The sequence below is a fragment of the Theropithecus gelada genome, chromosome 13, assembly GCF_003255815.1.
Source record: "Theropithecus gelada isolate Dixy chromosome 13, Tgel_1.0, whole genome shotgun sequence".
NCBI classification, from domain to species: Eukaryota; Metazoa; Chordata; class Mammalia; order Primates; family Cercopithecidae; genus Theropithecus; species Theropithecus gelada.
The window spans coordinates 19,128,564-19,141,765 of NC_037681.1; the positions used below are offsets into that span (position 1 = coordinate 19,128,564).

The 13,202-nt window shown below is 39.4% G+C and overlaps 1 protein-coding gene across 1 annotated transcript in view; it reads left to right on the forward strand.

The window, feature by feature from the left end:
* Positions 1–13,202, forward strand: part of TMEM131 (transmembrane protein 131) — a 252,530-nt gene that overhangs the window by 164,105 nt on the left and 75,223 nt on the right. The window contains exons 7-11 of the mRNA XM_025354313.1: positions 1,774–1,896; positions 6,779–6,859; positions 9,313–9,463; positions 9,561–9,617; positions 10,808–10,869. Of these exons, the coding sequence (XP_025210098.1) occupies positions 1,774–1,896; positions 6,779–6,859; positions 9,313–9,463; positions 9,561–9,617; positions 10,808–10,869 (474 nt within the window). The remainder of the gene's footprint in view (positions 1–1,773; positions 1,897–6,778; positions 6,860–9,312; positions 9,464–9,560; positions 9,618–10,807; positions 10,870–13,202) is intronic.

Sequence of the window (13,202 nt, forward strand, 5' to 3'; positions counted from 1 at the left end):
AATCTTTTTGTATGTCAGCTGTTATTCTGTTTGTGAATCAAGATTTTTGTATGTCAAGACTATTAAGGCTGGGTATGGTAGTTCACACGTGTAATCCCAGCACTTTGGGAGGCCAAGGTGGGAGGATCACTTGAAGCCAGGAGTTCAAGACCAGTCTGGGCAACAAAGCAAGACCTCATCTCTACAAAAAACATTTTTAAAAATTAACTGGGCACAGTGATGAGCACTTGTAGCCTCAGCGACTCGGGAGGCTATAGTGGGAGGATCCCTTGAGCCCAAGAGTTCGAGGCCACAGTGAACTATGATTACACCACTGTGCTCCACCCTGGGTGACAGATCAAGACCACATCTCTAAAAGAAAAAAAAAAAAAGATTCTTAACAGTAATTGCTCATATTTGTCCAGCAGTGTACTACGCATGCCCCTCTGCCTATGTTATAGATACCGTTATTGTTGAAGTTGAAGTTTTAAAAGGTTTGCCCATGCTATTAGTAAGTTATTAAAGGGGACTCAAACTCATGTCTTTGTAACTATAAAGACCGTAATCTTTACCACTGTGCTGTGCTGTCTGGAACTCGAGTGTTAGCTCTGACACATTACAGGTCCTGTGCTTTTGTGTTTTTTTGTTTTTTTTTAAAACATTTCCTCCCCAGTACCCATTAACTCTGACACATCATATAAAATAAGGGTCAGAGTCAGTGTTCCCTTTTAGTAGGGACCATGTCTTCTGTTTCTGTAAGGTGAGTAAATCTAACGATTGCTTAGTAGACATTCAGTACGCTGTTGATGCTTGGTTCAGTAATTTCGAAGTGCTAGACAGATCATACCCATTTCACGTGTACTTGTTGAGTAAATGAAAAGACTGTCACAAAAATGAAAGTCATTGCCCCGTGACGGCGTCTCCCAGCAGACCTAGGTGATCACAGCCAATCTGGACTATTGAGGGTCATGATCAGGTTGTTCCCATGGTGACCCCGGTGGCCAGCTGTCTTCTTTCTTTACCTCTTCACATCTAATCTTTCATCAAGTCTTCCTCCTAGATATATCTACAGTCTGTTTACCTCCCTCCTCCTCACTACCACTGCTGTCTTCCAAGCCACTCTTGCTGGATTACACGTTAGCTGTCTGAATGCCCTCCACTCTCCCCCAACACCTACAACTGTCTGTTACTCACTCTGTAGCAGAGGGATTTTTAAAAAAAATCTTTTTATTGGTTTCCAGTCTGTCTCCAGTACTACGATGTAAGTTTCATGAGACCCAGCACATTATCTGTTTTTTTACTGTTGAATTGTTCACTATTGTATATGTGCCTAGCACCTCATAGACACTTAATAAATAGCAATATGTTAATAATATCATTTGAATTACTGGTTACCCTGCTTAGTCAACCTAGGGCCATCCCATGTGGGAATGACCTGGGGCTGGACTTGGTATTTGAGAAGTTATCTGGGCGGTAGATCCATCTTCTGATGGCTGGGGTCAGGAAATCTTTGACTCCCTATTTTCTTCTTTTGTCTGTTGCATGCCTTCTTGAAGGGCTGTTATTCGATTTCTAATATATTAAAGAAATCATTCTAAATTCACGTACATAGTAAATCAAATATTGTAGCCAAGTCATGTACAGAAACAACATTTGTGGGGTTTTTTTAAAATAAAGGGATTGTTAATATTTTTCCATATAAATCAAATTTGCCAGTCTCCCTAGATGAGTTATAACTAAAAATATTAATTTTAAAAACAACTAAAATTGCATTTTTTTCCTCCACTGAAACAGGTATTTGGTGTTGGAGTTCCAAATCCATATCGACTGAGGCCATTCCTTGGGGCCAGAGTCCCTGTAAATAGTAGTTTCTCACCTATAATAAACATCCACAACCCTCACAGTGAGCCTTTGCAGGTGAGTTGATGATGCTGATTTTGAATAAGCTTCATTTTGGTGGGAATTAATGTCTTAGCGTGAAATCTCAGTTTGCTACAGTTTCCAAGACTATTTAAAATAATAGGGTTTTATAGATGTATTGAAGAGGGTTGTTACTTTCAGTACAGCTTGCTGTAGTCTGAATTTTGGAATACAGTGGTCTGGATTTTGAATTTTTGGAATCATTTTTAAAATGACTGTGGCTTCTCTGGTGTTATAGTTTAGGCAGCTCTGCATTTAAAGAAGAGTTTTTAGCTACACAAGGCTGCTTTTTTTTTTCCCCTGCAATTCAACACCTTCTGGCCCAATATCCATGTTTTTTAAAACAGTTCAAGTTTATTTCTGGAAATAAATTTTTGGTGATGGCAGCCTAGAAATTAAAATCCAGGGAAAGGGTAATATAGAATTATGATTAAAAGCAAACTTGTTTTTTATTTAAAAAATGCAACTTCTTGTCTTACGTAATCTTCTAGTAGTAATTGTTTCAAGTGTGAGATTCCTCCTCACCAGCTCCTTGTGTCTTTCACAGTGGGAGTGGCCAGTGTCATCCCTTCAGAGAGTTTCTGAACTCTGTGCCTTACATCCAGGGACTTAAGTGTGTGACGTGTGCAGCCTCGGTGGCTTCTAGCTGTGTTGTCTGTGTTAAAAGTAGATGCGAATGCTTTCTAGAATAGTCCAGGATGCCAGAGTTCTTTCGGACCAACACTGAAGGACTTAAAGCAGCTTGAAAATGACAGGTGGAGGGAAAATACTGTATTTGGTTTCAAGTGTAGGGCTTTGGCAACTAAAATAGTTGTCCCAGACCACCCTGGTATAACTGTTGGTAAACAACGGAAGGGGAAATGAGGAAGAACCGGGGGAAATGTTCAGAGCCTGAATAGTGAAATGCTTAGAAATGATAAGTGAAAGCAGCAAGAAAGAAATCACTCCCCAACACTTGGCAACATCTGGGTGAAGATAGCTACTGATAAAAGTACTCTGCCCCAGTTTTAATTTTTGTAGCTGGATGTCTACATCACAGAAAAACCTGCTCTTATGTCCTGCTTTTCAGGTGGGAAGTATTCCCTCTTATCCTCACTATCCTTCTGTCGTTTACGTCCTTTTGATACTTTAGGTAATGGTGTAGCTTCCCTGTTCTGGCTGTTATTACAAAGCTATATAGAAACGTCCGAAATTCTTGCTGCTTTCCCAAGGCTGGGCACAGTGGCTCATGCCTGTAATCCCAGTACTTTGGGAGGCCGAGGCGGGCAGATCACGAGGTCAGGAGATTGAGACCATAGTGAAACCCTGTCTCTACTAAAAACACAAAACAATTAGCCGGGCTTGGTGGCGGGCGTGTGTAGTCCCAGGTACTTGGGAGGCTGAGGCAGGAGAATGGCGTGAACCCGAGAGGCGGAGCTTGCAGTGAGTCGAGATCACACCACTGCGCTCCAGCCTGGGTGACAGAGTGAGACTCCAAAAAAAAAAAAAAGACAGGTTCAGGGTCTCCCTCTGTCATTCAAGCTGGAGTGCAGTGGCATGATCATGGTTTACTGGAGCCTTGAACTCCTGGCCTCAAGCATTCCTCCTGCCTTAGCTTCCCAAGTACTGAGATGACAGGCATGAGCCACTGTGCCTGACCTCTTACTCTGGTAGACCCGGCTGCATGAGTTGCCCGCTCTGCCGTAGAAGGGCTGTTACACCCCAAGGCTGCTGCCTCATTATGGTGGCCAGACCACAAGGATGGAGCTTGCAGGATTCAACAGATGTTGGTCAGTCTACAATTGCCGGAATCGCCTTGCAGTCTGTACCTTTTCTCCTCAGCCTTTGGAGTTATCAAGCTATTGCCCAGCACAGTGATCACTTTGAATTCAATTCATCTAGTCTTTTTCCAGTTAAAACATTTTAATTCAAGATTTACACAAGAGAGCAAATGGAGCACCAAAGCTGCTCTCTTAAAATCAAATATAGATTGTTTACCTGGGAAGACGTTCTTAACCTCATAGTCCAGTGTTATTTTGTGTCACTAGTCTTGTCAATATTACAATAAGAAAATATTGTAAAATGAGAAAATGCATATGATTTGTTGATTATACAACATAAACACATGAGTATGTTCTCAGGAAAAAAATATTAACAATTCAAACATGAGTGAAGCAAAAACGTCCCTTTTAACTTCCTGCTTCCCGGTCCAGCTGTCCAGCAGAACTTTCCGTGATGATGGAATAGTTCTTTCCCTGCTCTGTCCAAAAGAGTAGCTGCTAGCTACGTGTGACTGTTGAGCTCTTTAATTCTGCTAGGGTGGCCAAAATGTTATTTCAACTAATTTAAATGTAAATAACCACATGTAGCTGATAGCTATTGCATAGACAGCACAGTTGCAGTCCAGGCCCTTCCTCATGGACACCACTTTTGCCACCTTGTATGTGTCATTCTAGACCTTTCTCTGTGCATGCAAGCATGCGGGCACAGAAACATTTATTTTGGGAATTTGTTTACACATAATATATTCTGTATATAATGCTTGGCTTCCTTTTTTTCCTAAACTATACTAAATTAGAACAAATAGCACTGGACTAAAAATAAAGAATGTGTCAGGTTCCTAGTTTTAATGTAATTATTTCTTTGACTTTGTAATTTAGACTTTTTCTGTCTCTATTTCTTTATTCATTTTCTCTGTTATCAGTAAGCGACTTTTTAATCTTCTGGGGTTTTTTTTTTTTGGTTTTTTTTTTTTGGTTTGTTTGTTTGTTTTACAGGCACGACTGGAGTGCAGTGGTGCAGTCTTGGGTCACTGCAGTCTTGACCTCCCAGGCTCAAGCAATCCTCTCACCTCAGTCTCCTGAGTAGTTGAGACTACAGGTGCACGCCACCACACCTGGCTAATGTTTTTTATTTTTTTGCAGAGACAGAGTCTCACTATGTTGCCCAGGCTGGACTGCAACTCCTGGGCTCAAGTTAAGCACCGCCACCTTGGCCTCCCAAAGTGCCGGAATTACAGGCATGAGCTGCTGTGCCTGGTCTAATCTTCTGTTTTCAAGCATTGTTATGCTTGTTTGCTTGATACTGGAAAGATTAATGAAATAATATGTGATGTTTTCTGGTTTTCCAGAAAAAGTTCTACAGTCCTCCTCTCAGTTAAGGTGCTGTTATTATTAATACAGTAAGCACTATAGATGAGCACTGTAATAAATCAGGAGGCAAGTAATAATACACACAAAATCTACAGCTTATCAGTCTTTTGTAAATGCATTACTTTTACAGCAGCAACTCCCCAGCCCCCACCAAAAAACAAACAAACAAAAAAAAACCCTTTAAGGGTCCAGGCGGGTTGGCTCATGCCTGTAATCCCAGGACTTTGGGAGGCCAAGGCGGGTGGATCACGATGCAGGAGCTCGAGACCAGCCTGGCCAACATGGTGAAACCCCGTCTCTACGAAAAATACAAAAATTAGCTGGGCGTGGAAGCATGCACCTGTAATCCCAGCTACTCGGGAGGCTGAGGCAGGAGAATCGCTTGAATCCAGGAGGCGGAGCTTGCAGTGAGCCGAGATCACACCACTGTAGTCCAGCCTGGGCAACAGAGTGAGACTCCGTCTCAAAAAAACAAAAAAACAAAAAACCTTTAAGCTTATACTGAAGAATTGCCATTTTTCTTGCTTTGTCCTTTTTTGTTCACTCCTGGAGGACTTCTTGTGATGAAACAAGTGAACGTTTTCCACCCCTTCTCGTAGCTTCACCCCAAATGTAATTGAATTAACTGTATGTTTTCTTTTAAGAGCTAGGGTTAACTTACTTTTAAAGAAAAGTCTCCTGCCTTATGACCCATTTTGTTTGTATATATTTACCCAAAAGCAAGGAAAGCAGATGTCCACACCAATACTTGTACTCAGTGTCCACAGCAGCTTTCTCTCTAATGGCCAGACATTGGAAACCACTCAGATGTCCCTTCGGTGTGTGGATTGAAAAACTGCAATATAGTCATCAAATAGAAGTGAACTATTAATGCATAAACAATGTGGTAGACCCCAAAATAATTACACTGAGCAAAAGAAGCCAGACACCAGAGTATATACGCTATTACTCCATTTACATAAAACTCCAGAAAACATGAGCTAGTCTGAAGTGACAGAGAGCAGATCAGTGGTTGCCTAGAAAAGTAAGAAGGGACAGAGAAGGATGAATGATTGCACAAGGCATGAGGAAGCTTTTGGTGATAACGGATATATTTAATATCTTAATTACAGTGATGGTTTTATGCCCAAACACAATTCATCAGGTTGTATACTTTAAATAGGTATTGTTTATTTTACATCAATGATAATAAAGCTATTTTTTAAAAAAATCATAAGCTTACGCATAAGCCACAGAAATATTTTTGCTTCCAGTAGAAACCACATATTTTCATGTTCCACAAGAGTTGTATATATCTCAAAATAATATTTACACTCTTCACCATTTCACAGTTACGATAGATCCACTGCTGGATCTTGTTATAAATGTATGAATAAAGAAGCACTTTATGTTACTATAAGAAATACAAAATTTATGTTTCCAAAACTTGGTAATTTTTGTAAATTATTCCCTTTGGGAAAAAAAAGGATCCTGTTACTTCTAAAATCTGGTCCCTGGAACAACTATTATACTTACACTGTTTCTAAGTAAAATTTTCAAAGTTACCTTAATTAAAAATACCACTATTGCTTACACATACGGAGCACCGAATTTAGTGATATGATACATATCCTACATTTATATCTTTAAATGTTTTTGAATGTTTTGTGATAAACAATTAGGATGTCAGAATTATTTCTCTGTAATAGCAATCACATGCTTTGAGAATATGACTTTGAACTTAGCCATCGTGTGCTCTTTTGCCCCAGGTTGTAGAAATGTACTCTAGTGGAGGAGACCTTCACCTAGAACTCCCAACGGGTCAACAAGGAGGTACCAGAAAACTGTGGGTGAGTTGTAACCTAGTATCCTCTTGTGTGTGCTCCCATGAAACCAATTCTTCTTAAATTGGAAAATACTTAACTCCTTATAGGCTGAACAAATATGGATGACTTCTCTTTAATCATTGTCTTAATGTTAATTTATGTCAAGTATATACGAAAATTGGAGGAGAGAGTGAGGAAGGAATATAAGTAGTAATTTTTGGAAAGGGCAGTGAATAAAATTGGTGGGAGTTCTACCCCACTACATGGAAAGTAACTTCAACTATTCTTTCTCAGAATTATATGGGTAAAGTTGTCTCTGAGTCTGATAATTTATGATGTGCTTTACACATGAAAAAAGTAAAGGATTAAAAAAATGTAGGAAGGATTCATTATGGTTTTGTTTTGTTTTTGAAGGTAAGTAATTGAACGTTCATATTCACCATTGGTAAAGGAGATGGCACTTGCAGAGGGAACCTAGGCAAGCACCTGTGATGACTTAGAAAATTTTTAATTCTTGAAGGTGATCTATGTTCACCTTCAATATTGTTGAATATTTAACAATATTAACCAAATTAAAGATATGTAAGAGAACCTTATTTGTAAAGGTTCTTGCCATGTGAGAGTTTTAAAAATGTTTACATGCTTTAATCCAAGAGGGAGAAGCCAGTTGTGGTCAATTCAGTTCCATACCCAGGTCACTCAGATCACTGCTCATCTGTAATTGGAGGAACACAAATTTTACCACCAGGAATAAGGTTTGAGAATCAGAGTTTCTTTATTAACTGCTGTTACACACACACAGCCTCTTGATTCTGTCTTCTGACCCCAGTCTTGACCAGGGAAGAGATGTGGAGATTACGTGTTTAGGATGTTAATATAAACATTTAGAAACAAATTTATCAGCCACTAATTTGGTTAATTCTCAGAATATATAAACACAGTAGCAAAAAGAAATATGCAATGGACAGTTTATGTCCTTTCACAAAAATGTTTCACCTTGAAATTATGGTGTTTGAGTGAAAAATCATTTATAAAGCAATGCTTCAGAGGATTAAATTCAGACTATTGAATCTGTATATATTATGCTTCTAGACAGAATAACTAAGAACTTCCTGTGAAATATAATTGGTATCTAATAAATAGAGAATTCAGATTTTTAAATAGTCAAGAATGATAATGAATGATAACAGAGAATAGCATAATGTTTTTATAGTCCTAGTGGCTGCAAAAAAAGATACAGTAATTCTTATTCCTACAAACCTAGACTGAGAAAAAAGCCAGCGGGCTGTGACCTCACCTCCAGCCTATTTCAGAGTGTATATGAGAAAACCCCAGACACCAAAGCAACTCTCTAGAGTTGGGGAGTGGATGGTCCATCCCTCCGATCCTAGGAGGGTTCAATCTCCTGTTTTCTGCTTTGGGACTAAAAAGAGAGTAGGGATAAGTGAAGGCCCACTAAGCTCTAGAATACAGGGATCTCCTAAAATATGCTGAAAGGTTTGTGCAGAGAAGAAATTCCAGTAGTCCCCAAGGAGCCGTGTTATTCTAAAACCAGGAAAGAGAGTCCCCCTCAAAATGTTTTTTCCAGTAAGTCTTCCTTTTAGTATATAAATGTTCTCTCATTACAGGACTGAAAATGTTTGCTGTCTTACGTGAATGCAGTTGGTAAACTAGATTTCCTAGAGAAGCTTTGCATTGTTAGGTTTTCCATGAAAGAGCAGTGTAAGCCATTTATGGAGGTTCTTGTGGACCTCTAGAAAAGTCTTTTCCTCTGATGGTGACATTTCTGTTGGTTACATTTCAAGACCGAGTTATATACACAAACACCACTAACTAGCATGTTAAAAAATAACTGGTTTTGGGCCGGGCGCGGTGGCTCAAGCCTGTAATCCCAGCACTTTGGGAGGCCGAGACGGGCGGATCACAAGGTCAGGAGATCGAGACCATCCTGGCTAACACGGCGAAACCCCGTCTCTACTAAAAACACAAAAAAAATTAGCCGGGCGAGGTGGCGGCGCCTGTGGTCCCAGCTACTCGGGAGGCTGAGGCAGGAGAATAGCGGGAACCCGGGAGGCGGAGCTTGCAGTGAGCTGAGATCTGGCCACTGCACTCCAGCCTGGGCGACAGAGCGAGACTCCGTCTCAAAAAAAAAAAAAATAAATAACTGGTTTTGTAGGTTAGTTTTACCTTTTAATGGGGCTTTTGTAACTGACAATTTGTTTTCAGATCATTTGACTTCTTTTACTTTGCCTACTTCTCGTATCATATTTGATAGATTCTAAACAGCACGTTTTTCACATTTTAAAGTTCTCCAGAAATGGAGTGTGTGTTACATATTGGTTTAATTAGCAATGCATTTTTTATTAATAGGTATATAAAATACTCATCTTTCAGTCAGTGTCATCCAGTTCAGTAAAATATGGTGGTTTTGCTCCATTACAAACGCTGTGCTACATTGTGGTCTGTTAACTTGTCAGGAAATTCCTCCTTATGAAACCAAGGGAGTGATGAGAGCCAGTTTTTCGTCTAGAGAAGCCGATAATCACACAGCCTTCATAAGAATCAAGACGAATGCCTCAGACAGCACAGAGTTTATCATTCTTCCTGTTGAGGTTGAAGTTACAACAGGTTAGTGGAAAACTGAGGAAATCGAAAGTTGTTTTGTTTTCAGTGCAGCTTACTCGGGCAAAGTGAACAATAATTGTTGACTTTTCTTTTTTCCAAGCTCCTGGAATTTATTCCTCAACTGAAATGTTAGATTTCGGTACACTAAGAACACAAGGTAAAAAATCTTTTAAAAGAGTCTTTATGGAGTCGTTGTTGTTGTTTTTTAAATCCCTGTATTCAGTGCTCTACTGTACTTTGTAATTCAGCTTTAATATTATTTCAGTGGGTCGCATGATCTTGTACAAATCTTCCTTTCAGACTCAGTGCCTTTACCAGTTTATAGCCCATTCCTCCGAGGGGGGTGGCATTGCTTACCAGCTTGCAAAACAAGGCCGTGGGATAATTTAAGTCACCTAAATGGAAGATTGAGGCAGAAAGTCGTTTTCTAGTTTCTCAATCCAGTTGCTCATGGATTCAGTTATGCTGAATGTTGATTTTTACTTCTGGATTTTGTTTAGATATGAGTTATTAAATTATATTATGACAAAATGTTAAAAGCTTGTCACAGCTGTTCAGAAAATTCAAATTCTACAATTAAAAACAACCAAGTCAAGAATTTTACTAAGGAAAAACTAAGAGTACTTGTAATTTGGGATGTATATGCACTATATATAATAAAATGTAGTTAAGATTGAAGACCACATCTTTAAAAGTTAGATTTGCTTTTAATATATTTTTACATTATAAATTATTAATTTGCTTCATTATGTTTTGCTGAAAAGCTAAAAGTTTAGTAATGTCTGAGTTCACTAAAAAAATAATATTTTGGGGGCTGGGCATGATGGCTCATGCCTATAATCCCAGCACTTTGGGAGGTGGAGGCAGGCAGGTCACCTGAGGCCAGGAGTTCAAGACCAGACTGGCCAACATGATGAGACCCCGTCTCTACTAAAAAAAAGTACAGAAGTCTGCTGGGCATGGGGGGCACACGCCTGTAATGCCAGCTACTCAGGAGGCTGAGGTGGGAGGATCGTTTGAACCCGAGAGGCTAAGGTTGCAGTCAGCCACGAATGCGCCACTGCACTTCAGCCTGGGTGACAGAGCAAGATTCTGTCTCATTAAAAAAAAAAAAAAAAAAAAAGTATATATTTTGGGGTTTTCAAAAATCTGGTTTAAGAGGGAACAGTTCTTATAATACACAGTGTCCTTATGAGTAAAGCAATTACCACCTAATGTTTCTTTTTATTAATGTTATTGTATTTCACAAATTGATAGCTTCAGTTTGATATCTTACAAGGTAAAGATTCTAACTTGGTTTAAAAGCACACCTTTTAAAGAAATACTTCTTTTCCTCAATTTTAACAGATCTACCAAAAGTTTTAAATCTTCATTTATTAAATTCAGGAACAAAAGATGTACCAATAACAGTAAGTTTTTACTTCTTTTTTTTTTTCTAATTTATATATTCTTTGTTTTTAAATGTATTACAAAGTTAAAAATAATTAAACCCTTACTCTAAAAGAATTCTATTTTGTGATGACCTGGTGACATTTTGGTTCTAAGTGTGATGTGAGAAACCAGTTCCGCCCCAGCCACCCAGATTTTAAGGATGAGAGGGAAATATAGGCAGTCTTTTCAAAGTAAGTTTGAACCAAAGTTCATGAGTTTCTTATACAGGCACAGTCATATAAAAGGCCTGTTCTGATAGATCCTAAAATCTGTGGGCCATGTGGAAAGAAAAACAGGTTATAAGGATTTTATCAGATTTTATCAGATTAAGGTATGGGCAGGAAAGAGGAAAAAGAGTCAGATGAACTGGGAAGAAAATAAGCAAAAACAAAATGTTGTAGGTAGCGGTAAAGTGCTGTTAACACTTGTCGCAGGCTCCCTAACTAGCAGTTACTGAAGTACCTCAGACAGCACATTATAAGCTAAGGCCCTCTCTCCCTCACACGTATGTACCGAATAAGTAACTTTTAGGCCATACAGTGGAATTGAGGTGCCATTAGATCGTTTTAGGGAAAAAGGGGATATCTAAGTTTTGCCTTGGCCCACAACCTCTCTTTCTGATGAGGTCCCTAACACATATACATAGGGAATCATTATATAGGAAAATAGAACATTTTTACTATAATTTGTGCTGGTACCAGAAACTTAACTTCAGTGAACTGATAAAATGAGATATAGATCATGTGGGCTTGAGATTTAAGGGAACTTTGTCCATCGATGGCCATACCCAGATTTTATCACCAGCTGGTAGAGTAGACCAAAGAGAGAAGAATATACAAACCCCAGCCAGGAAGCCAGAGATGGTCTTCCCAGGTAACCACATTCCCCTGCGCAGTGACCTTCCTCACCAGTGGGATCGGGGTGGAGATGGGCTTCCCAGGTAACCACATTCCGACGCGCAGTGACCTTCCTCACCAGTGGGATCGGGGTGCAGGCAGCGTCCTCGTATCTGATCTGGCATTTCTCCTAATGTGATTTGGGGATTTGATGGGAAAGTTCCTTTACGAAGCCTGAGCAAACCAGCCTAACTTTTTACATACAATAAATGGACTGAAACACAAATATCTTTTTCAATGAACATTTTGTAGAAAAATGAAATTGGCAATTAACCTGAAGAATGTGAAGAACTAGTATTCAGTTCACTTATGACATGGCATTAAATAGGCCCCTCTTTGTCCTTTTTCTTATTTACTAAGGAGTTTTTGGATACATTGTAGGTGAACATTTTTGCTCTTGCTGAGTCAGGCACTAGGCTAGTGCTGTTATGTAGTAAATGTATTACTTTAATACCTATAAGGTGCAGTGGTCCTAGTTTTCTAAATAGGAAAACTGAGAGCCTTTTTTTTTTTTTTTTTCCTGGAAGTGACTTACACAACTATAAAAAATGCAAAAGTAGGCCAGGCATGGTGGCCTCACACCTGTAATCCCAGCACTTTGGGAGGCTGAGGCGGGTGGATCACTTGAGGTCAGGAGTTCAAGACCGGCCTGGCCAACATGGCGAAACCCTGTCTCTACTAAAAATACAAAAATTAGCCAGGCATGGTGGCACACGCCTGTAGTACCAGCTACTCAAGCTGAGGCAGGAGAATTGCCTGAACCTCAGAGGTGGAGGTTGCAGTGAGCCAAGATCGTATGGCTATGTTCCAGCCTGGGTAACAGAGCAAGACTCTGTCTCAAAAAAAAAAAGTAAAAGGTATATGAAACATGAAAGTATATTATACAGTGCCACTTAGCAATCACATATTTATGAATATATCATTTTAATTGCACAGTCAATATTCCTGTTAAAAACCTATATATATCTATTAATATAATACATCTGTACCTACCTGTGTGTGTGTCTTTTATAATATCCAAAGCCCAAACTCTGCCAGTGTTTTGGTGGTTTTCTGTTTCCTCCTTCATTCACCCATTCAATAAATATTTAATGAGCATCAACTATGCCAGCTGCTGTGCTGACTGAGAATACAGCAGTGGATCAGACCACCGGAGTTCCCTACCCCATGGAGCTCACTGTTAATCAGGGCTTCCTGGAACTCTGGGAGATACTTAGATTTTATTCTAAGTGTAATGGGAAATTAGTATAGGATTTTAAACAGAGTGACATCATCTGATTTATGTGTTGTAAAAGGTCACTGTAGCTACTTTGTGGAGAGTGAACTTACAGACATGGAAGGACAGAAAGCAAAGGAGACCACTTGGGATCTGATTTAGCAATCAGCCTGAGAAATGATGGTGGCTTAGACTTCCC